Source organism: Oryzias latipes, chromosome 14 (genome assembly GCF_002234675.1).
Source record: "Oryzias latipes chromosome 14, ASM223467v1".
Lineage (NCBI taxonomy): Eukaryota > Metazoa > Chordata > Actinopteri > Beloniformes > Adrianichthyidae > Oryzias > Oryzias latipes.
In genome coordinates this window covers 6,222,700-6,249,535 of record NC_019872.2, presented here as the reverse complement: position 1 = coordinate 6,249,535, position 26,836 = coordinate 6,222,700, and the positions used below count along the sequence as shown (strand labels likewise).

The following is a 26,836-nucleotide window of genomic DNA, read 5'->3' as shown; positions in this document are numbered from 1 at the left end:
CCGGTTGTCTGTTTCAGTCTGTTAAGGCTCTGCTGACTCTGTAGGAAGCGTCAGGTTGAGAAGCCCAACAAACACACAGGTATAGATTTACTGGCAAGAAAAGGAAAAGAGGAGGAAGCTGTTGTAGCAGCTGCTTGTTTGCTGTTAAAGCAGCAACAAAGAGTGGAACAGGACAGAGGAAGCCAGAATGAATCTGGGATCGCAACATCCTTCTGGACATAAGGAATGTGGAATGCTTATTAGGATTTTGAGACGCACATCAGCATGTCTGGCTGGCTGCCTCCGCACTGTACACTGCAAAGTGGCCCTTTTGAAGGCTATCTGAGTATCAGTAAGAATGCAGGGAAATAAAGAGGTAACAGAGACGGGCGTATTTGCTGTTTAGCTGACACAAAAGCAGTGAAGTGTTGGGGGGGGGGGCTCAAAGAGCCACAATGCAGCAGACACATGCAGTCAGACACAGGCAAAATACCTTTGAGGAAAAGAGCCGAAGGAGCTTTTGTCCAGACAGTAGAAGAAAAAAAAAGTGGAATTGGAGAAGAGTTTTTTTTTTTTTTTTTTTTTTTTTAAGGAAGGTAAAAAGAAAACAAGAAGTCAAAACTACAATGAACAAAAATGTGTGGAAAAATTCAAACTACTGTAAATTTCAGAGGAAAAACAAACACTGCAGGGAGACACAAGTCACAAAAACAGACACAGAGGGAGATGCATGTTGGGATATGAGCGTATCTCACATGCTTCTTACACCAGCATCAGCGCAGGAAAACAAACCAAAACAAAACTTTGCTGCAGGAGTAGAAAGATAAAATACATACAGTCCAGAATTAACACAGTCTCAACCCAGAATGTGTAAAGAATGGAAAACAAAAAGGCTCCAAACTAAAAATAATATACTCTATGATTTAAAAACATGATTTGCCCATACTTTTACTTTCGTATAAACTGTTGCTTTTGAAAACAAAATATGATTATAAGAAAAAAGAAAAACAGAGACAATGTTATCGTCAATTGTCAAACAGATTTCAGACATTTGCTAAGTTGGTTTAAATATCTACAGATACAATGCATAGCGTTGAAAATGCAGTTATTAACTAACTTTGTTTGTCATTAAATTTATTGTCACAATCACTTTCAAGTAGCGGCGTTCAAGAAATGGCAAAAGCGTGTTATTGTCAGTGACTGTATCCAAGTACTGGACCGAGTGAGTGTGATGTCATCCATAGCAAATAGCTTCAACCACATGAAGTCAATTCAGGCGCCATACGGACGTCACCATGGTGGAACCAGAGGAGGTCAGTAAGCTGTGATTGGTCCGAGTCGGAAGGTTCGAGCTTGTTGGAGGTCCACACCCCTACCACTGAAAGCGGGTTTAGTCAAATTATTTGGAACGTTGGGACGGCATACTTTTATTGAGGGCATCTGATTGGCCAGCTTATAACTTTAATAACTTGCACTAGAGTAAAAAATATGAAAAAAAATAGATAGATTTAGAAAGAAGCATTTTAAAAGGGTAGCAGAGCAAAGGGGGGTCACTCGGTCCAGTTCTCATATACAGTCAAATATTATTATTAAAAATTACTTTTTGCTCTCTGACAACAGCGATAATGAGTTATTACTGCCTTTTTTATTTCACTGCAGACAGGTAATGCTGTGAAGAAAATAAAGAAGTTGAAATATTAATCTCAATATTACTGTCATGCAGATATAAACATATTTTCCTAAAGTTTTTCAGGAAAATATTAACAATTTTTCTAAAGGTTCGTACTCTTAAGTCAGCATGCATACTTACCTTCCTAAACCTCCTGATAAATCAACTCTGCAAAGTCTTGCTGAGCTGTGTGACTGGAATTCTACCTCTTACTTCATTACTCATTCATATATTTAGGACATACCATGTGGATGACCTTAGCTTTAGATGCTAAAACTGGATTGCCCCACTTTCCCTTTTAAGTTCTGGGTCAATGCTCTTGACCTGAGAGCAGACCTCTTGTTTCAAATGCAATGACATAGCTGGACCTTCAACAGAACGGTAAACAAAACAGCTATTTTCATGGGATTGTAACTTGATTTAAAATTTTAACCAACTTTCAACTGGAACTGGAAATTATCTATTTTTTTTAAATTTTTTTAGAAAATGTATTTTTGTAAACTACAAAAAAACGTGTGGCTAGGACTCAAAGCAGTGAAGGGTCCTTTTGTCTGTGGTGAGTGTTGTGATATTAAGTGAGAGCTCATGACCATCAGACCAAGCTGCAATGATCTCTCCTGGGATTACAGGCTCACAGGAAGCAAACACTTGAGTCATGTGACTCAGGTTTGAAGTACAACTGCAACAGATGTGTGATGGATTATGAAAAGATTTGAACTGCAATTCTCACTAACTGTGTAAGTTGTGAGGATTTTTGATTCTATTCACTACTGTAACATTCTGAAATAAGGTTAAAATGCCTAGAAGAACAATCTTATTTAAACATTTATAGAGTAAAGCACCTGGATATCTTCCACTTTTTACTTTCAAATATATTTTTTCATTTTAAAGTGGATGTTTTGGGCAAAATAGGAAATCTGGAGTAATTATACTGCACTATAAAAAAAATAAAATAAAGCTCACCGGGTTTTTCTTCTTCTTGTCCTTTTTGGCGCTCTGCTTCCTGTTGCTGACAAAGTAGTGCAGCGTGCCGTACTCTATGAGGGCAGCGAAGACGAAGATGAAGCAGACAGACACAAACAGATCCATGGCGGTCACATATGACACTTTTGGAAGCGACTTTCTGGCTATGGTACTCAGTGTGGTCATGGTCAGCACAGTAGTGATACCTGTGGGGGGTGTAGAAAAAAAACGTGAAATTAATTCTAAAAATCTTCTGTAAGAGTATTCAGAACAGCACTAATAATTATCCTCTAATACCAAAAATGTGAATTATTTTCATATAATGCTTTTCCTTTTTCATTGAAAACGTATAACCAACATTTAGTCCACTTTTAAAAAGTCAAGTAGAAATAACTACAAACTCATTTACTCTGTTGGTTTTTCTTAAAGGATGCAAAGATAATTAAAAAAAATACATTAAACGATTATCACAACAACAAGATAACAGATTATTTGGTCTCATTCCAAAATTAAGAAGTCCTGCACTGTTTTTAAGTGGGAAAAAAGTTTCAAAACAAAAAGCACAAAACTCTGCAGCGAGAAACTCAAACCCAAAAGGTCATAGTAAGCACCTCATAACTGCAAATTGTACATTTTCTGCTTGTTGTAAAAGAGTCAGACAAGACCAAACCTTGTACAAATCTCTGCTTTTTTTAGGTTCTCATTATAGCAGGCTAACATTTGTTACATGTCAGACTGTTCTGCCTAAACTGTCACTTAACTAGTTTGCAGGAAACAGCAGATTTAGGAGTGGAAAAGGAATGTCACATTGTTAAAATCAAAAATGTTTCACACTATGAAAGCTCAAAAAAGAATGATATGTTGATAAAAAATGTCTCTCTGATTAAGAATTACTTAGCATACTTAATGGTTAAAATCTGACTAAAAACACAACAAACAAACAAACAAAAAACTGGGATACAAAAATGTAAAATGCATCATTTTTTGGGGATTGATTCCACACACCAAAAATGTCCCCATTATAGTTATTTTACCAAGACACTGGGTTGTCTTGTTCCAATCTAAAGTTGTGCTGAAGTGAAGTCATTTAGTCTGGTTGTCCCTGCAAACCTTTAACAGACGGACGGTCATTATGGGATGGTGAGCAGCTGTCTTACTGGCCTCTTGATCTACATTTTTCACAGTTCAACTACTACTGACCACAACACTGACGCGCTGCATCCCTACATCTACCATATGGCTACTTTCCCTTGTGTCGTGTTTGTGTTTAAATAAAGAGTTTCATGGAGGAAGATGGAGGCATGTCTATCTACATGTCGAAGGTTAGCAATGGCTTTACACACCCTGTATATGTTGAGGAACTGGTTATTTTCAGGGGAGGGAGATGGGAGAGCGGATTGATTTCTATTTATTTAATAGCTATTATTTATTTATAGCTGGTGAACACCACTTCTGTTACAATGCATAAAAAATGACCATATAAATTCAATTTGATTTCACTCTTTAAAATGAGGCCATTAGATGAACAGCAATTAATATTGTTATCCGATTTCTCAGAAAAAACGCAGATAGATTAAAAACATGTAGTTTTCTAACTGATACTTCACGCCATGCATCCACTTTCACCTGGTATGCATGGTGTAAACTAAAGAAACAGAAGATAGAATTCATACGAGAGGTTCTAAGAGGAAAGGGAAATGTAAAAGTTCTGCATCTGGAAATAAATGAGATAATACTACCACATAATATCTGCAGTTCAAGTCAATTTGCCTCTTACTGACAACGCCCAGTCATTCAGACGTTGTAAACTGGCCCATTGATTCATCCCTGAACTCAGTCTGAACTGTATTTCAGACATCGACAGGTTTAAAGCTCCTGTTTTGTGAGTGGACCGACAGATTCCTGGTTTGGATTGAAGGATTATGAATTATGTCATCTGAAATAATCAGCTTTTTATTCACAAGGCTGCATCCCGCATTATCTTTCTAAATTACGACGTAGTTATGCCACAAAGTAAGGGTTCTATTGCTTCAAATGCAAATAAGCAAAAAGAAGGCATTTTTGAAAAGATTTAGAAAAGATAAAGAAATAACAGCAGCAAAGATAAGAAGTTGGGCATAAAGGGATTTCTTTCCAATCAGTTATTCTCTTATAATTACAGCAGGGAACTTGAAGTGGGGCTTTAGACCCTTTAGAGAGCCGTGTGACTGATATGTGCGCCACTGAATCTTAAGAAAACTTCCAAAGCTGTCAAAGGAAAGTTAAAAAGCTGGAAAATTTCCTTGAAATTCACACATTCTTCCCCTCGATTCTGGATCTTTTCTTTTTCCTGCGTTCTTTGAAGTGGCCACCTGCATTATTATTGCGCTGAAGCAGCATCTCTGCACCTTCCTTGCTGCATTGCATAATTAATGCCTCATTAGAGCGTGCATGCAAACATATGTGCCAGGATGGGCTCATCTACTCAAGATGCACTAGATCTCTAAGCAGCTGCCTGCTCTCTGAGGGGAAAGAAGAGGAGGAGTGATAAAGTTGAAGGAGAAGGATGAAGGAAATGAGAATGAAAAAAAAAAAAAACGGGAATAAGAAAGCATACTGCTTTACATTATGCAATGGTGTACAAGCACGACAGGTCTCTGGATGCGTTTTACATCAGGGAGTAATTAATACCAAGGAGACCTTAATGAACCCTTAGAACTGCAGGGTGTTTTTGCCTTTGGGGGGCAGAACTACCAAAGATGTGAAGCTGTCAAACTTTGAGGAAACTTTTCTTTCATTTTATTAAATATGGAGTACATTTTAGATGACTTTATATCTTCCTCAATTCTTGTTCCCACTTTCTTTTGAAAAATCTCATTTTTGTTTAGTCATTTTAGTCAAACTCTCCATCTTGTTTCAAATGTGCTTTCTATTCTTTTGTACCTGCTTGTCATTTTTTTCTTTGCGTCCTTTGCGCTTCTGTTACAAGTTCTTTGCCATCATATTTTTTTTGTTGTTGTTTTGTTTTGTTTTTATTATCTGCTGCCTCCAACGTGCTTACTTCCTCATCCGACTTCCTCTTCCTGGCTTTCCTGCTTTCAGGATGCCTCCACGTTCTCCACAAAACAAACACCTACTTCAAACGACTACCAATTCCAAGTGACTGGGATGACAAGTTCATGAAGAACCGTAAGTCTAACCTTCGCCTGTGGGGGCAGAAAGTGTCACACGAGTTTGCAGAAGAGTAAGAGGAACATGTGGAGGAAGAAACAAAGGAGCTTAAAACCTACTTCCCTTGTAAATGTTAACCAAAAAAAGCACATTTTATAAATATAATCAGTTTCACACATTTGGATTTTTTATTTTTATTTTGATACAATTGACATTGCCTGTTGGGACTGTGTTTTTCTGTTCTCAAGTGAATCAAAACTCACTTGACAAAGACTTGGATGACTGAAAAACCTGCTTGTGGAGTCAGATGGAGCAAAAAGCTCAAACCAAAGAATTTTACAAACACTTCTGCCAAAAGACACAATTGAGAGGTCCATAGCACGACTACGTTCATTTCATTAAACCATTTTTTTTGTTAAATAAACACTGTGTTAGTTAAATGTTTGGTAATCAGTTATTAAAGATATGAAATGAATAAATCAGAATAATTTATCTGTTTTTTTCACCCAATGTATCAACATGTCACAGTAAAATCAAAGAGGAATTCATTAATGTCCAGTCGTAAATCGCCTGGTTAATAAACTAATAATAAACAGAAAATGTGATGTGCTCACTGCCAAAATTCATATTAATATTTTAAGGCTTTAATGCCACAGTGTCATCATTAGTTTAGTTGGTTTGCCCCCCTTAAAGCCACATTTGAAAAGATAAAGGCGTTTTTTGTCAATGGTAAACAGGAGCACACATTCAAATATGTTTTTAAAGCTAAACAGTAACAGTTTTAGAACAAAAATAAAAGCATTACTGTGCCATTTCTACAGTGGACATATTTATAAAGAGTTTTGAAAAGACAATTTTTAATAGGCTAAATAATATCTGTTTCTTCTTTTGTGTGGCTCAGCCTTGAACATAGGAAAGCCCAGTGTTGATTATGTTTCCGGTTTAATAACAGTAGTTATTTCCACTCTCAGTAGGGAGTTACTGGAAATTGAAGACAATGTATGAAAAAAAAAAAAAATCAACCTTGTAAACAAAAACACACAAAGTTAAAGTGACTAAAATACAAGCAAGACATTTTGTCTTTGTTTTAGCCTTCAACTAAACTCGTGGACTCTTAAAAGGTTATTTTCATTGCATTTTTGGAATGTCACGGTCAGAATATTTTGGGTTAATCTGAGGGGAAATGGCATGTACCTCTGCGTGATAGTACCACTTTGGAGACAGCATGTCTCCCTCTAAAATCCTCAATCTCCGTTGTCTGCATAAACTGACAAAAACGTGCTTCAGCGACTATGACATACCTCTCTACCAAAAAGGAACCTGGTTTTGGGACTTGCTGTAGTTTAGATTTACCGTTTGTTCCACAATATCTGATTTCCTTTGATTTTTTATTTTATTTTGTTAAATTTTTTTTACAAACGTTAGGAAACACTGATCCATCAGGCCCTAAGATCTGCTTCCATTATTTGATGTTTTTTCCCACACGCCACCAAACCCTGAAAAAGTTAATGCCATTTGGGATTGAATTCATGGAAAGCTCTTAATTTACAGTAAAAAAAACATTTCAGTGATGTAATTACAGATCTTTCTTTTAAAAAAAATATGATAATTTCGAGAAACTGTGTGATGAATGACTACACAACTGATAGTTCACAGCATCTGTAATGAGTGTCACTTTTTTGAACACATCAGGATGGAAAAAAAATTGTATCAGAAGCATTTTTAAATAGTGAGTTCTGTTTTTGATTTAGAATGATTTTTGATACAAATGGCACATTTAAAAATCTGTGCTATACAAAAAAAGGAAAAAGAATAAATGAATTACTTTTTTGTGGTAACATCATCCGAATTCATGGAAACATTTTTTTTACTCATGACAGTTCATGGGTTTAAAAGAAGTTACATATAAAATCCAACTTTTGAAAAAGATTATAAAAAAGTACATATTGCACTAAAAGTTTTGGGATTGATTCCATTTAGGATCATATTCGACACATGTCCTTTCAAAAAAACACAAGAAAAACTTGACAGAACAAAGCCAATGGATTCGTGACAACTTACTTGGTGTGTTTTTTTTTTTAGCCTTTTTGGCAACACTGTTAAGCATTTTTAGGAGTGCCACTTGATGTTCGGGAATTTGAAATGAAACTCCTTTGTGTTACAATACCTAATGAAGTCCTTGCAGGCACTGCATCTTTGTTGATCCAGAAGGAGACCCAGGAGAGGACAACAATAAGTGTGCATGGTATGTAGGTCTGGATGGTGAAGTAGCCCATCCTCCTGCTCAGGTCAAAAAAGACCGTCAGCACTACATAGTCCCCTAAGGAGAGGTAAAGACAAAAACAGAGAGAAAGCTAGTGAATTGTGGAACAAAAAGTACGATGTTAGGGACATAAAAAAAACAAACAAACAATAAATTCATTGCATTTTGCCGCATAAAAACACTGATATGACCATTGATTGATTATGATATGAGGTTCTTAGTTAAAGAGGAAAGTTTTCATTTTACATTTCATGTTAGAGACCTATCAACACAGAAACGTCAAGCAGAGATTAAACAAACTGTTAAATCTTTAGTACATAATGCAGTGGAACTAGAATCTCACTGTATTGTAGCTCAAGGCAACCTGAGATGTCGAATAAAAGCGAGGGATTCACTGAGCTGGAGCCGATTGTGCTCGGATGCACTCACAAACCCTCGTTTCCTGCCAGTGCTTGGTTGGGACATGAACTCCTAAAGCCAGCTGATGAGCCACCCCTGTGCTGACTGGCTGGCTGACCTGAGCAGATGTTGGGTGTTAAGAGGTTGAGGTTAGCCGGGACCAGAAAGACCCGACCCTGACAATGTGCATCATCTGCCCTGCCTGTTTGAAATGCAAAGTAAGCAGTAATGCCAAAAAAGTCTCTTAAATCCAGGTGTGTACTCTTGAAAATAGTCTTTGAAGTCCAGTGGACAAAAAAAAGTAAAGTGAATCTGAAAGGCGAAAATTATTACAAGAAAAACTCATTGAGCACCACAGTAATGGTCTGACTCAGCCTGTCAATAGTTAGTGTCCGCTTTAGCCCGCTACTAATGTACCTGTCTGTATCTGTGAACTTAATGGCACTTCACTGCTGCCCCGCAGCTCAGTCAGATGTCTGTTAATTGATTAACATCAGACAATTACCAGTGTCAGAAACATTCCCCGGCCTCTTGCTATGGCTCGTAACCTTCAGGGCACAGGCAGACTGTCTCTCCGATACGCATCTGTATGTCTGAGTGCGTGCGGGTTTAAAAACTCGTGGCACGTGAAACGGTCTCTGCTGCAGCTGAAAAACGAGCAGTTGGCTAATCATTTTCCTCACAGCAAAGGGCACACAGAAAAAAAAAAAACAAAAAAAGTCAACATCTGTGTATTTGTGTGTTGATGGAGGACGTCAGCCCACACTCCATCTGCAACCACGCAAACTCTTTGTAATGGGGTCCACGTGGAGTCTAAAGGGACCAACTTGTCGTTATTCCTCTCAGTATGCGCCTCTTCCGTTCACCTCTGATAGTATCATTAAATGAGGCAAGTGCAATAACCCCAGCAGCACAACCATAACAGTTCACCGGTTTCTGCTGATGCAGGCAGGTGCATGGAAGATTACAATGCATCGGCTTGGAAGTGGACAGGAAACACACGAAGGCCGCTCTCAGGGGTCTTTCAGCCAACTGGTTTGTTTTTATTAACACAACATCAGCCAAGGCCCGAAACTGAGACCCTTGGCAACTGAGAAACTGCAGGTAAACATGCTTATTGTGGCTTGGTCAGCATCAAAAAGCCTCCTTGGCATTTCCTCAGACCCTTAACTGTAATGATCTTTCCGCTGCCGAGGTGAGGTCATTTATTGTAAAACTCTCCCAGCCTCTCGTCTCCTCTTCTGCCAGTTTCATTGTCGGCCCCAGCGTTAGCCTTGTGATGGGATGCTATTGAACAATGCACTTCGTCCTATCAAGGTAATGTATCTGTATGGGATTGCGCACCGTTACAGCCCAGCAGCAATGCATTAGTTTGTTAATGGCATGGCTTCCTGATTTCCCTTTCAAAAAGAAAATGGTCTCTTCTCCAACTTAAATGTTTTCGGAGATCGCACAATGCAGCCATTCAGGGAGTAAGCTGTTTGGTTCTCCGCATAAACAGTCCCGATGCAATTAGCATGAACATTAACTTACACAAACGTGTTTTATGTGGAGATGATTTTGCAGGGCAAAGTTTACAAGCAGAGGTATGCGAGAATGTCCGGATGGGTTATATCCATGCAGCAGTTTGAAAATATGTACTCCCATCAATGAAAGATAATATCGTCAGTATTTAATAGTCACAATATTCCTTAATGAGAGTTTTCTCCTGTTAATTCTAGCAGTCAGTCAGCAAAACATCTTAACCCATTGATCTCTGGGTGGAATTGTAACAGTAAAACGTTCTGAAATCAACTATTTACAAAGATATTTTTTTAGCTTATATCTACACACTTTTACCAATAAAGGTGAAAGGACATAAATGATGTGCTAATTATCCCGCTTTATGAATTCCATCCATCTTTCTTCCAAACCCGCTGAATTCTTTTCACAAGGTTGCTGAAGCTAACCAAGCTACTGATGGACGAAGGTGGGGAACACCCTGGACAGGTCCCCCTTTAATGAATTGTAAAAAAACAAACATTTTTCTGGTCTTTGAAACACACTAATTATTTTTGAATATGTTGGCTTGTTGAGAATATAATGATTATGAAGAATAGGGTTTAAAGAAACTATAACATGAATTTTATACAATTATTTTATTACAGTGTTCTCTCGGCATATTGCAGTTCTGATTTGCCATTTCGTGGACTTTTTTTTTGACAGCATACTGTGTTGTATGTCCTGATTGGCGGTTGACCTTGTCAGTCTCTGTAGCATGTCTCCTATACAGAATGCATAAAGCTTTCCACATTTATATGAATCTTTGATTACGAGCAGATCTTTGTTTTTTATTCTATAATACTGGACTTGTCTTTTTATGACGACACACTTTTGTGTTGTTATTGCTGCTCCTTATATGCAGGGTGGCCTAAAACTTTAGTGACGAGGCTGCAACTGGTTAAAGATGCAGCAGCTATATTTATCTGTGGTGCTCCAAAGTTCGAGCACATAATCCCGATCCTGGTCTCATTAAATTGGCTGCTAGTCGTACATTGATTTTCATTAAAATTCTTGTTCTTAAGTTGAATTCACTTGCAGTTACTGCAAACTTTCTAGTTTGCTTTTAAATATTCCCTCCTAAAGTCTCTATGTTCTTCAGACCTGTTAGGAGTGATTAGAAACAGAATAGTTAGAAACTCCCTTTTTCATTTTATTAAACTAACTTTTACCTTTTATTACATTAATGGCTTAACCTCGATTTACTATGTATTATCATCTCAAAATTATATTACACTCCAAACAAAGCACAGCCAAGACTATTGTCTCGCAAACATTCCTTTAACATCCTCCCTTTTCATCTTTGTGTGTTCTGGTGTATGCGTTCTGGCAAATGTCTGTAAGAGATCTGACACTTTAGGTGCTCTGACCTTCGAGCATCTAGCCTGCAGCAGTCTGTGGGTGTGTTTTTCACACCATGATCCATCGAATGAGGTTCTGAATATGCAAATGCAAGGTATATATGCCAGGCCTTTTGCTGAACCCCGTTGTTCAGACTTTGAATGTACCTTGTTCATCTGTCTGTAACCCTGCGTACAAATCTGTGGTCTTTGTGCGGAGTAAATCTACAAAAGATAAGTTTTGTCTCTGAGTCGTTATTCATTATTTCTGTGTGTAAGAAACTGACGGGGTTACGGACTAACACAAATACAGTCCTTTCTAGAAAATCCAGTTTCTTCACAAGACCAGTGTATGCTTCTAGTTCCAACAGCCAAATGCAAGTTTCAGGGCGACTGAACATTGGCCGTGTTGGCTCCTAAACTGGAATAAACTGCCACTGGCTATTAAAGAGACCATCCTCAGGGAGAGTTTTAAAGCCAAACTGTTCCTCCACCACTGTACCTTAGTATCTACCTTATTGTTCAAGTGTTTTATCCTCTTTATGTTTTATCATTGGATAATTTATTGTTTGACCTTGTGTACAACACTTTGGGAACTTTAGCGGAAGGTGCTCTAGAAATAAAAAAATAAATGAAGGTTTGAGTTTAGACAGGAGAGAAAAAGTGTGAAATTGTTGATGTAAAAAAAAAGTGTAAAAAATATGTAGTGAGGGATTTTACTGGAGTGAAACATCTGTACTTCACCTATTATAGGTATAATTTATCTTCCTCGTTTTCCCCATATAAATAAAGGGACACTGAACTGACATTTCTGTCTATAAATGGAACTGGTGACCATAGACACAGATGTGTTTGGAGTTTTTTGTAATCACCAACATATCCAAAGAATAATGTAGGACTGATTTTTCCAAACAACTTTCATAAACCTCTTTTTATTCATGAATCTTAGATAAGGCCAAATAATAGCCTACTTGTTTTAGCACTAAAAATATTATCACTGCCTAAAAATTTGACATTCAGTCATTTAAATAATAAAAGACAGCAAACAACAGCATCATTGTTTGTATTAAGATATGGTCTGTAGTATTTTTATTATGATCAGACAAATTCATGGCTAAAGCAATTTACCATGAGTTGATGTAATCTGCAAAAAAGCAATAAGAGAGTGGCGGGCGGGATCGTTTATCAGGGAGGAGGCGCAGCTCAACTGCCAAAAAGCCGTAGAGACAACAACAAAGTTTGACTCGCAAAGCAGCAGACGATGAAAAGATTCTTCCAGTATGAGATTTCGAAGAAGCATAAAGTTTTTGTTATCATTTTGTGATGCTGAACTTTAGCAGAATAGCGGGTACGAGAGTTCATGACAGTAAAATATGGACATTCAGGAATGCTGACGAGAGGAACAAACTGTTGTTTACCTGGTAACGAAGCTAGAAATCACTGTGGATATGCATGGACGGGGGAGACCTGAGGCACATGCTGGCCTTCCAACAAGCAGAGATAAGCAAGAAACACTGCAGAGCTGCTGACAGGCTGTCTCACGGAGCACCTCTGCTGTCCGGGGTCATGTGTATGAAAGGTGACAGCAGCTGCCGTTGTGCATATATGTGTGTGTGCATGAATGTGTATGCATGCGTGGAGCTGTGAAAAAGAAGGGAAATTTGCTAATGACTGGTTGCAAGGGTCAAAAATATTTACACCAAATATAAATCACCACCTTGTGCAAAATGGCTGCAGGGTATATGTGAGTGATTATTAACCAGCCACCGTTGCGGTGCATTAGACCTCTGCAGGCTCCCGCAGCAAAGGCCAACATAACGCGCCAAATGACGCTGCTGCAGCATCATCATGGTGATTAAGTGCAGAAACAAGGCTGCATGATGAAACACCAAACACTTGCCTGCAGGCTTTGTTTGTCTTATTAAAACTCTGTTTAACTGAGACAGTGACATATGATTATTCCTGCCATACACTCACTTATAGATTGCAAATGATTCAAAGCAAGGTTGTTTAAGGTTTTGTCAACAAGTTCTAATATATTCATCCAAATGTCTTTATTTTTCTATATCCAATAACAAGTTTTTGATGTTATACAGGATTTAAACAAATTCTACATACCGTAATTTCAGGACTATAGAGCGCACCTGATTCCAAGCCGCACCCGTTACATTTTTAGGATAAACAATTTTGTGCATACATAAGCCGCACCTGTCTATAAGCCGCATGTGCCCACATGTGTTGTAGATTGAGGATGTGTATGTGCTGAAACCGCTAGCCGCCTGTGTAAGAAAGAGGGGACAGCGCGTGCAGCGCAAGAGGGAGAGGGACTGCTCTCGCTCACTCTTGCGCTGCACGCGATTCTTCCTCTTACACACACACATATACATATTCATTCTACAACACCTATATAGTTAGTTCATTAATTAGATAGTTAGTTGTTACTGTTATTTGTTAATAAAGAATACTGCGTTGTAATTATTACTTGTACCTGTATTCATTTGCGACGCGCATCACGGCGGTGATCAAAAATCCCACATCGTCACAGCTCTATTCCAAACAGTGCCTGTGACGCCGCAGGAACACGGCAGCAATATGATAGTAACAGCACTAATAGGGCTGGTTAAAAAAAAAAAAAACACCTGTAAAAGTCACTGACAGCAGCAGTAACTTATAGCCTCTGCGCATGCCTCCAGTGCACTGAAACCATGGAAGTCTTCCTCCTCAGTGTCGGATTGGAATAGCGTCAGATATTCTTCGTCACACTCTCTCAGTGTCTCCTTCGTTGTTGGTGTCAGTGTCACTCCTGAGGCAAATTCACCCCTGAGCTTGCACTGTCCTCTCTCTCACGCAGCCGACCATTCATTCACAAAGCAGGAATTTACATTAAACTTGCGTCTTCCTCGACACATATACCATATTCCCCCTGTCTAACTTTTACCCTTTCTGCTCGAGCGCCCCTAGCGGCCGTTAGAAAAAATGCATAAAAGAACAAAGAAAAAAAGGCATAAATTACAGCATCATCGAATAAGCCGCAGGTTTGAAAGCGTGTGACAAAAGTAGCGGCTTATAATTTGGAAATTACTGTATACACAAGATAAAAACCTACTTTAGAATGAATTTAAATAATAAAACAGCATGTTTGACACGTTTTAGTATTAAGCGGTTGTATTTTTCCAACATTCTAAACATTATAAACCTAAAGTAAGTGAGACTTTAACTGCCATAACTAAAACTAGATTTATGATTAAATTCATTACTTTTCCAATTCCTAATGTCTTCAAAACTTTGTATGATTTGGTAAACAATTTTCACACAAGTCCTGACTTAAATTAAACAAAAGCACAACTATGAAGAATAAAAATATACATTTCTGTCAGGAGTATGACCCAGAATGCTGGAGGCCAGGCTTGGTAACAGAAACCTAAAACTTTGATCAATTTAAACATGAACCATCTAAAGGGAGCAACAGCAGATGACCTGATCCAGCTGAACTGAAAACCAAAAACCTAAATAAAGCGGTGAATGAGTGACTAATTGAGGACAGCTGTGGATGATTACCAACTCAAACTAGGTGAGCTTGTGATGGGAGCGTGTACTATGAAATTAGATGAGGAACAACGGAAACAAATTTAAAAAGGACGGTTCTGACAACGTTTTGCAATAAAAGAACCTTAAGATCTACAGAAAAGTCATTTTGTTTGAAAAGAAAAAAAAAAAATCTTTAAGATCTGTTAACAAGTTGACATTGCCTTTTTTATGAATTAATTCTCTGGATGCTGTAGGAGTGTCTTGGCTGACACGTCTCTGCAGCATCGCGTGGCAGTCGGGAACTTTACCACTGGACTGGCAGACAGGGGTGGTGGTTCCCCTCTTTAAGAAGGGGGACCGGAGGGTGTGTTCCAACTACAGGGGAATTACACTCCTCAGCCTCCCTGGGAAAGTCCATGCCAGGGTACTGGAGAGGAGAGTCCGCCCAATAGTCAAACCTCAGATTAAGGAACAACAGTGCGGTCCGTCCTGGTCGTGGAACAGTGGACCAGCTCTACACCCTCTTTAGGGTGCTGGAGAGATTGTGGGAGTTCACTCATTCAGTCCATATGTGTTTTGTAGATTTGGAGAAGGCGTTCGACCGCGTCCCCCGTGGTATCCTGTGGAGGGTGCTCTGGGAGTATGGGGTCCGGGGAGCCTTACCGAGGGCTGTCCGGTCTCTGTATGACCTGAGTAGGAGTTTGGTTCGCATAGCCGGCAGTAAGTCAGACCTGTTCCCGGTCCACGTTGGACTTCCACAGGGCTGCCCTTTATAACCGGTTCTATTCGTAGTTTTTATGGACAGAATTTGTAGGCGCAGCCAGGGGCTGGAGGGGGTCTGGTTTGGGACCCACAGGATTTCCTTTCTGCTTTTTGCAGATAATGTTGTCCTGTTGGCTTCATCAAGCCAGGACCACCAGCAAGCATTAGGGCGGTTTGTGGCAAAGTGTGAAGCGGCTGGGATGAGGGTCAGCACCGCTAAATCTGAGGCCATGATTCTCGACCGGAGAAAGGTAGTTTGCCATCTCTTGGTGGGTGGAGTGTCCGTGCCCCTGGGGGAGGAGTTTAAATACCTTGGGGTCTTGTTCACGCGTAAGGGAAGACCGGTGCGTGAGATTGAGATTGATAACTACGGAGCAGCGTCCGTAGTTATGCGGTCGCTGTATCGTTCCGTTGTGGTGACGAGAGAGCAGAGCCAAAATGCAAAGCTCTCAATTTACCGGTCGACGTTCATTCCAATACTCATCTATGGTCATGAGCTATGGGTCATGACCGAAAGAACGAGGTCCCGAATACAAGCGGCTGCAATGAGCTCTCTCCTAAGGGGGGTTGGGCGCTCCCTTAGAGATGGGGTGAGAAGCCCGGTAACCCGTGGAGAACTCGGTGTAGCACCGCTTCTCCTCCACATCGAAAGGAGCCAGTTGAGGTGGCTCGGGCATCTAGTCCTGATGCCTCCTGGACGCCTCCCTGGAGAGGTGTTCCGGTCATGTCCCACTGGGCGGAGGCCCCGGGGAAGACCCAGGACACGCTGGAGAGACAATGTCTGGGCATCTTTGCTCAAACTGCTGCCTCCGTGACCCGGTCCCGAATAAGACGAGGAAGATGGATGGATGTTAGTTTGACAAGTTGAAATTGCCTTTCTTATGAAATAATTCAATTTTCTTAAAATTCCACATCCATATTTGTCACTTAATAAAATGATATACACCCAAAGGTAATTTTCACGTATGCTTAAAAGAAAGTAAACAGTTAACAGTGGATACACATATCTTAAGTTACTTATGATGCACGGCTAAATGAACCAAACTAAAACAAACGATAATGTATTTAAGTTCATATTTATCTTTTTTTTGTTTTTTATTTTTATTTTGGATCTTTGCTTCAGGTAAAAGGAAATAATAGTTAAATAATGATGATGTTAACATGAAAATTACACAAAGAGAGCCTACCATACATATGTATTGATTCACATAATGATGAGAGTGTATGGCCCATTTAAACTGTGCTTAATCTGTCTTTCTTTAACTAATTTATATTCATTTAAAACACAACAAATCAATATTTACATAATCATTGGGATCACTGCCAGCTCTGTTGCCATCTTTTACTATAAAAATGAAAAATAAAAGGGTATCCTTGTAATTTCTTTTATATAATAAAGATTTATTTTTTTAAGGTTAATTATAACTTAGTCAATTCTAAACCAACTATTTTTTGAATTTTTACCCTAAAATCTGTTCATTTGTTTGAGGTTATTACATAAAGCTGCTTCAACATGATCAGGAAAAACACATTTTAGTCTCGGTTTATTTCTGCTTCAGTTGGCGCTGTTCAAAAAGGTTTTTCTACGTCATTTTTTCACAGTCTAAAGAAAGGTGATTCACATCTATTACGTGAGCTAGAAGTTCTAAAATTATACCTCCAAACCTCTTTCTGCCCACGTTACATATGCTGCTTTGGTCTATTCTGCATCTTATTTGTAATTACTTGGTCAGGTGACAGACTGATCTGCATTGATTTGTTCAGTTAAGGAGCCTTTAAATTAATGAAGACAACTTTAAATAGATCCAGATAATCCTGGAAAGGCTAATGAAAGATGATTAAGATTTTTATATATATATATATGTATATATATATATGTATATATATATATATATATATATATATATATATATATATATATATATATATATATATATATATATATATATATATATATATATATATATATATATATATATACAATAAAGATGTTATGTTTAGGTAACATAACTGTGAGTTTAAGGTATTCATCCACACATTTTAAGTGGAGGCTTATTTTATAGATTCAGGAGGTTAGGCTTATTGTTCTTTAGAAGCCACTTAGGTTTTACTTGTAGCATTTGATAAGAGTCTGAAATTACCTTTCATGCATTGAGCTCATCTAATTCTAACCATAACCTATTTTAGAAGCAGGACTGAACCAGCGTACAGCTTTAAGGCAGGTCAGCCATGTTGTATAATCCTACTCCTTTTAATTTCGAATAATCTTTGGTTCACTGTTGTGTTTTTACACTTGTATGGAAGTGGCCCTGGTCGACTTTGCCATAACCCCAAAACTGTGTCTTTGACACCATTATTAAACCAATTCTAGTTTTCTATATATTGATTTGATGTGCCCAATTTTTTTAAACAAAACTAAAAAAAACTACTTGTTTGTTATTTCCTTTTTCTGCTTTAGACCCAGATGTAAATTGGTAATTCACCACACAAACACAAACATAAGAATGCATCACTCTCAATCTCATCTAAGGCAATGTCTAGTTTTGTATTGGAATACCATTGTTGCAAAAAAACATTACCACCCACCGCCCTTTATAAAAAATCAATTCAATCGACATTTTCTAAACATAGTTTGTGGAAAGACGATCACTCCCCATCACTGGCCTGATAACTTGAGGTGTCAGGACACTATAATAGCAGAGGCAAAGAAAACAAAAAGCTCCTTATCAAAAGTGTCAGAAAGAAACAGATGATGCCTTTAGGATAATTAACAAAGATGAAACAGCTGCGGCAATTATAAATCAGAACCTGGTGTGAGCAAGTCATTGCTGACACGAAGAAAAGACGATGAATGCAGATACATCATAAAGACTAAATAATTGACTGAAAATAAAAATAAAGAAAAAAAAAATAACCAAAACCTAGGATCCGGATTATCGGTTACACTAATTCTACGTTCACACTGGGCTTGGAAATGCGTGTTCAAGCAACCACTTTCATTGAAAAGCTTGCACATTCAAAACTCTTGCGTTCACCCATCACTACAAAGTTTTTAAGTCCATTTTCAGGCTCTATGTACAGTTGACCTATCAGGGACATAGCTTTGATAGTGACGTATAGGCTGCGTCCTTTTCAATACACAGAGTGACAACTATTTGAAAAGTGATCCTGAAGGAGAAATGAATAATTGCGGTTAATGCCTGCCCAGAATCAAATCTCACCAAGTCTTCCATATATTCAGAATGGCGGTGGAAAAAATCCCTGGAGCCTAGATTCACAAGATTAAGCATTAAGAATTGTAGCCCAGTATGATTATCCATCTATTAATTCTCAGAACCAAATGAATCCTTTATGGGGTCTCAGGGTTGCAGGAGCCAGCTACTGTTGGGTGAAGATGTTATACACCTTGGACAGGAGGTCTGTCTATAACAGGCCCCAGTATGATTTAAAATCAAGTAATTTGTAGAACAAATTCACTATTGACAATTTTCAACAAATGTTCTTGTTTATGTCTTGACAATTTGAATATGGGTGTAGTACATTTCTGTGTACATGTGATCAGGTTTATAAAACCTTGGATACCAGTTATTTAGTATGCACGCTGACAGGGAAATAGATTACAGACGGTTTCATTGAAGAGTGAAGGAAGGTTAATCCTCTTAGTAAGCAGAGTCCAAGCTTCGATGACTTCAAATTTAATTTCACTACTGTCTATTTTACAATCCCCCCAGACCTTCGAGAAGATCTATTGTGGATATTAGCAAGGTGCAAACAATATATGTTCTTTTTTAAGATTCATTTTTGTAAGCGCTGATAAAATCATTCATGAAGGTTAAAACAAAAAGTTTAAATCTGTTGTCTGAAGATGTATCTCATCATAACGTGTCTTATCTAACTAGTCACTGAAAGTTCCACAAAAACTCTGCCCTTGCAACTAATTACTTTGAAATGCTGGGTTGCAGTCTCATAAGCTGCCTGATGAGAATAAACGGGACCTTGGCTTCATAAGAGATGATGGAGAAATGAAGACTTGGCCTTGGAACAATTGCTCTGCAGAGTGGCATCGGCTCTAACTGGTTTCACATTCCTAATCGGCTCTGTCCGTTCTAGCAAAAGGGCAGAGAAAGACGCCAAAACTTATAAGTACATGCAAACTAAACTTCACACAGAAAGACTTCTGTTTTATTATGGCGTCTTACTTTGACAATCAGTTGGTCTTGTGTGTTTTTTTAGCATGATTCCAAGTTAAGTGCTGTTGTGACACATTGTCCTACAGCAAACAAGGAGTTTTTGAACAATCCCATGATGCATTTTATCTGTATTGGTCAATGAGACTCATAATTTAGATGCAGTTACGCTGCAGAAAATATGATGCTAAAAGAAATAAAAAAACAACAACTACTTTTTATACTTGAGCTGCTCTTTATCAGACTAAGGTTTCAGAGTTGATCTAAAAACTGGAGAGCAGCCGAACTATTAGAGCTGATCAAATCTTTCCTGGATTCCATAAGTCTCTGGACAATTTCCTGTCTTGGCTGAAATACCTTTACAACACTGCATGGATATCAGAGGCACTAAATTTGGATTAGCAAACTTTCTTTGGGACCTGGCTCTCCGGTAAAGTCAATAAAAGGGCACTGGACAAGGGCTCAATGTTTGTACCTCCCTTTTAACACAAAAATACTGTGTTTCATCAGAACTACCATGAGCTATTTTGTTCATCTTGGTCCTGGGTGTAGAAGTCTACATCGAGCTTTATTGATTTTAGGAAGACATTTGAACGCATTCCTCAAAGTCCAGAGTTGCTGCTTTACAGTACGGGATAATTGGCCTGCTGTGCCTAGACAGCGCTTGTTGTCATTGTTAAGACTGCTTTCTATCAATCAGCTCATTTTATTTGTAGAGGCACTTTTCAAGAATACATGAAACAGTTCTTTACATGTGGGATTTGAACCAGAGCCTTTTCCCTGAGACATACCACTACTTTAGCAACAGTGAACAAAGAAAACAAAATGAAATGAGATTCCTTTATAATGTGTCTAGCTTTTCCTTCAGGTAGCTGGACATCAGGGATAAACTAAGTGGAGCCGCTGCTCCTACACTTTCGGGGGAGTAATGTAAGGTGGCTTGAACATCTGTTTCCTGGTAAAGTGTGGTTCAGACAGGAATAACTAGTCAGGACAAGTTGAAGAGGTAACATTTCCAAGTTGGCCTCTAGTGTCCCTCCTCCATATTGCCCTTGACAATATGATATAATGGTTATAAGTAAATTAGGCGGATGGATACACATTATGTTTGAGGGCTATGGTTTCAATAAACTGTTGGCATATTTCAGTGAGCAGCCCCAAACTTTTTTCTACCTCTCAGCCTTTATATGTTGTCCCCAATCCAGATTCCAACATATTTATTTCATGGTCCTTCCACCATGAAATAAATAGCATTACAGAATACTACGGGCTAACAATCTAACAAACCAGAAAATAATAACTTTCTCTCGATGTGTGTCCCACAGGCATTTTCTTTCCTTATTTTATGCAGGCAGTGGTCGATGGGGAGGAAAACAATTCCCTTACTTTCCCAATCCAATCTCCTCTCCTAAGCCTATTCCTGTTCCCTGTTGTCTCGTGTTAATTACTGGCTTATTAGACTGTCAACTGGAAAAGGCAGAAGAGCAAAAAAGAGAAAGTGAGGGGGTTGGGAGCAAAAAGTAGGACACACAAACACCCAAGCCAAGCAGAAAAAAATTAATTCGGGACGCTGTATGCACAACAGACACCTTTGCACATGAATTCTGTTAGTGCACAGGGCGGATTAGGGTTTCAGTGGACAAGAAAAGGGGAACGAGGAAAAGTGTCAAGTAGCATTTAGCGCTGCAAAGAGGCATTGTGATTGAGGCAGAGTATTTTCCTCCCACTCCTGCCCATCACAACCATCACCCAAGAGCACAGGAGAACCCGGAGAGACAGTAATCACAGGGTAAAAGGGAGGAGGAAATTAGATTGAGAGACTCATAATGGTAGCAGGGTTATACCAATGTTAATTGTTTGTTGTTTAAGGAGTGCTAAACCTGTAACACTGCGAAATCCACGAGATCTAAATGTGCAGCATCTGATCATCTGGGTTAATCATTTTAATTTCCATACAATGATAAAAAAGTTGCTATAATCTTTTGGAAAAAGTTGGTGGTTTTATGCAGTTAAAGAGGCCCATTAAATGACATCAGGTAGCGAAAATGCCAAAACTCACCATTTATTTTACAGTTTTTTCTCAGTCGCTTTAGTACAATTCTCAGATCAGAATTGAAGTTTGCAAATACGTGTGTGCATTTCTCAAAACACTTTGTACAAACAGCAAATCACTATGGATTTCTTGCAAAAGCCTGTAACTTGCTCAAAATCTTTAGTTCATCTCTCAAAACTAAGTCTTTATGTCATTGAACATGTCAGTGCCATCAGAATGTCAAGTCCTTGTGTCATTGTCTACGAACAAGACAGTCAAATGACTTAGTCATGTTGTCAATATAACTGTGTACTTTAGAGGGAGGTTCTGATGTAAACTATGGCTAAAGTTTTGATGACAATTATTGTAAAATGGAAGTCACACCTTTTTTGTTTGATTGCAAGAGACTGGACAAGATTCACATTTACACTTTTATTGTTCATATTGTAATTTGTTGACAGACCATGTCATACCAACATAGAAAAAACCCACTGCAAACAGTAACACAAAGGGAAAAAAATATAGGACAATATTCTGTACAACAGTACAGGCAGTGCAGTAGGAATTGGTGTGGTCTTCCTACACCTCTAGTCGTTCCTGTATGTTAGGCCACAAATTCTCATACACATCACAGCGAATATCCTCTCTTGCAATGCAGCGAAATATGTTTGTCACATTATGACAACTTGGTCAACCATTTTGCCGTTAATGACTTATATGATGAACTAATGAATAGGAGTTTTGAGGAGTAAGACTATTGCACAGTGAACTACATAATACATTTTGATCAAAATGACATAAACAATTGATAATGTAGCAAAGAGCAGAGAATTGTACATAAGCATTTGCATGGATGTACCAAAGCAATTGGAACTTGTTCAAAGAAGTGAGAAACTGCTAATATGATGTGCACAAGTGACATCATGATGTGAAGATTGAACAAACAATTTTTGGAATTTCATTCTGATCTGAGAATTGTACTAAAGCGACTGAGAAAAACTGTAAGTAAACAGGATCAAGTCAAATGCTGAACAAAAAGAAATGACAATATATATTTATTCTATACAGTACATCTAATGTAGTTATAGAATCTTAGAAGTGTAGGAAAAAACAAATAAGGTTTAAGAAAAGAGATAAGATAAGATATGCCTTTTTTGTCACTCTCCACTTGGACAATGAAATTGAAGCCATCACTATTTAGATAGATAGATAGATAGATAGATAGATAGATAGATAGATAGATAGATAGATAGATAGATAGATAGATAGATGATAGATAGATAGATAGATAGATAGATAGATAGATAGATAGATAGATAGATAGATAGATAGATAGATAGATAGATAGATAGATAGATAGATAGATAGATAGATAGATAGATAGATAGATAGATAGATGACATTATTAATCCCACAATGGGGAAATTTCATTTATCTGTGGCAGCAACACGACATTCAGAAATAATCTATATAATATAACATCAATAAAGGACATCACATTGACAAATGACATTTATATTAAATAATTAAAAATATTACTAAAAGTATTATAAAAAACAGTGCAAAGACAAAATCTAACAAAGTATGATATAAAAAATGTTAATATGTACAATAGGTAAAAAGTGTACAACAAAAGTGTGCAAATATGCAAAATAGGAAATGTGCAAATATAAAAATGTCTATGATTGTGTGCAGAGTGATATGTACAGATATAAACATGTCAGATGTGCAAAAACAGCATGGAGGTAGGGAAGTGTTGACAGGTTTACACTGGATAAATACTTAAATAAGCAGATATTTAAAGATATGCATATATACATATACACATATATTAAAGAATATTCATTGGTTTGATTTGGGTTTCTTGATTACAACTATAAACACATTAGGAGATTTAACTCCTTAATGTGCAACTGTATTTAACAAAATAATTACACTTTTGTTTATTTTTTATCACTGTAAATGAAATGGATAAGGATGCCTTTCCAAATGATATATTAATGATAGAAAATGTAATATGCAGCATGAAGAAGGACTTGAAGAACCAATTGCATCATCATTGATATACATGATGCCATTCTTTTGGCATCTGGCTTAATTTATGTTGTTGAATAATTCTGAAGATTAACACAATTTGTCCACTGGAAAGATAAAGTATTCTACATGAAATGCTGGAGCTCAAAGAAGTTATTTGATCAGGGATTCGCCGTCTCAGTCATAATAAAAATCCATTGGCATTTTGGTTTTATTGCTTTTTGTCTTCCTCCGTCTTTTCTTGATTAAACCAGGCAAGCGAGAACAAAACACAACCGTCTCTGCTGCATCATCTATTTCAAGAAATTTGATAAGACTTTTAAATTATTTTGTGTTGTGTTTCTTGATTACAACCATGAACACAACAAGATTCCACTTTATTTTTTTGGAAATGCAAAAAGTTTAGAAAATGTTTTGCTTTTAAGACTAACACAAATTTACTTGAGGACAAATATTGTCTTATTTGTAAGTCACATTTGAGTCAAAGCGTATTCTTTTTTTTTTTGTCTGGCCAAGAAATTCTTGTTTAGATCCCCATTTACTACAATATGTGCCTAAAGATAAACATAATAATGAACTTTTTAGTAGAATCCTTGAACATCTCACAATTATCATACTCATATGCATGTCATTTACACAAATATGCAACATAGTTACATAAGCTAGCTTTCTTTTTTGCTGCATCTTTTTTCCGCGCATAAATGCTTCCGTCCAGATGAAGTGCCTCCTATCTAAGAATCACGAGGAGACACGGAAGCTGCATAATCGGGAGAATGCCACTCATGTGACCCTGGGCCTTCTCCTCTTAAACTGAACCAAACAGGCAGCTGCTCGGGGACAACAAAGCTGCATGTCGTGCCTTTTGCAATTTCCTCCCAAGAATAGCTTATACCAGATTTAAAGAGGCTAATGTCCAGTGCAGTAAGAATGCTTGAATGTGCTTAAAGGCAGAGATGTAGACCTTCGTTCAACACCCACAAAAATGCCCCTATAGGTACATCTGCTCTCAGTAATAATGCTTTTCTACCTATTCAAGCTTTATTTGCTCTTAAACAAACTGATAACTGCATCCAAAACAGGGAAGCCTTAGTCAAAATACCATAGATTTTCTTTTGGGCCTACAGAGGAAAGCAACTTGCTCAATTAGGAGACATTTCGATACTTATTCATCACACTAATGTGGAAGATGCAGCATTATAGCATTTTAAAGGTAATTATAAGCCTATTATTGCCTTTTTTCATCAATTGCCAGATGAGAAAAGATTGGGGGGTTTTAAGCCATTTTTAAACAACTGTATAACTTGAATATAATGAACCTGGGCAAACTAGAATGCAAATGCTAGAGCAAACATTATAAATAGTAAATTTATGTCCAAATTCACACACTACTCCATAATCCATTTATAGTACAGGACTGTAGTGCTCTGGATTGTAATTCAGACAACATGCTCACTACTTTAAAAAAAAAAAAGCAGAATTGACATCACCCATTTACTGAAATAAAAACAGAATAAGTGTAAATTACTTTCGAAGACTATTTATTAGTCTACTGTGTTCTGATGATGAAAACTTGAAAGATTTAAAAAGATTTTTTTTTTCTTTCTTCAAATGGCATATTGTTCAAACCCGATTCATTGTGGTCCTTATTTGCCAATCAAGTGATCATCGATGTACACTGGTTTTCACAGACGTCTGGGAAATTTTTCTCAAAAGACAAACTCCCTACATAGTGCATGGTGTAGTGTAGTGAAGGAATTTGGACATAGCCAAAAACTTTTGTAAACATAAAGTTTTAATTAGTTAAAACTAGTTTTTGTTGTAACATAAAAGTGTCTTAATGCTGTAGGACATTGGTTCGTGCTAGTCATAGTGTTGGAGCGTTGTACTTTTTATTCCTCTTACTTTGGCATTCACTTTGATCATTCTCTATCTTTGTGATCTTCATCATCATCCCTAAACTTCAGTATGGCAGACAGGTGAGAGGGAAACACGCAGCTTAACCCAGTGGCATCAAGGCTCTCTTTGATGTTGAATCTCATGTTCCCACACTGTTCACTTTAGTCCTTTTGAGGATCCTGCTTTGTCAGAGCTCTTCTTTTTCTTTGTATTGATGTATTGGGGTGTACCTGCAAATGTGTGCACGCTTGCAAAGACGTGTGTTCAAAAATGTAAAATTTCAAAGTGTACAGTCCTACAGTAAAATGTCACGATGAGACATTCAGTCTTTGGACATTAAGGAAGAAAAGAAACAAAGTATTTTCAAAAGAAAACTTAGCTCCACATAAAAAATTCATGTAGCATTTTTTCGCCTCTGCTTCTTTTATCAAACAACTCTTTATTATTGACAATTCCATTTTGTTTTTTTACTTATTTTATTTTAGTTAAGGAAATTCTGTATTAAGCTTAAAATGAATAAGAGAAGTAAACTAAAAACTGCTAATGACTTCAACAAAGAAAAAACTTTCCCCCTGTGATAACTCCCAGTCACGCTGTGTATCAGAATATTGTATTACAACCTACAAAAGTGACACAAAGCCGTTTAAAAGAACAATTGCTCTGTCTGACTTAGAGTTTGGATTGGGGAAATGACTATGCCGATTCGTGATGCAAGCAGACACACACAACTTCATTGTGCCTCAGCCCAATCATGAAGGTGCTACCTTGTTTTTTTTTCTAGCCGTCTTTGTGACAGTAAAGTGCAATAGACACACAACAGAGCGACTGTTTTATTATGAACAGAGATGTTTGCCCTAAAAGTCTAGGAAGGAAGTCGTTTAAAAAAGTTGTTCAGAAAGGAAAAAAGAAAAAAGGCTGATACCGTATTTTCCAGAACTATAAGGCGCTTTTAAAAGTCTTTGTTCCCATTTCAAAAAGACAACAGTGCGCCTTGTATTTCTGAATTTCTAATATATGGATTAATTCTGGTTGTGCAAAAAAGGTTGGGTATTAGTTTGAATAAGCTAATGTGGCTAACATGAGGTGGTGATGGAC

The 26,836-nt window shown here is 37.6% G+C and overlaps 1 protein-coding gene across 4 annotated transcripts in view; it reads right to left on the bottom strand.

Annotated features, from left to right (window-relative positions):
• The window catches only part of gabrg2 (gamma-aminobutyric acid type A receptor gamma2 subunit), a 59,545-nt gene that overhangs the window by 5,787 nt on the left and 26,922 nt on the right, over window positions 1–26,836 (bottom strand). For 2 of the 4 annotated variants that reach the window (XM_023962362.1, XM_023962363.1), the window contains exons 7-9: window positions 7,929–8,081; window positions 2,612–2,817; window positions 473–496 (exon numbers count right to left, since the gene is read on the bottom strand). In XM_023962362.1, coding sequence (XP_023818130.1) covers window positions 473–496; window positions 2,612–2,817; window positions 7,929–8,081 — 383 coding nt within the window. The remainder of the gene's footprint in view (window positions 1–472; window positions 497–2,611; window positions 2,818–7,928; window positions 8,082–26,836) is intronic. The other 2 variants (XM_011483180.3, XM_011483181.3) reach the window with 1 other exon arrangement.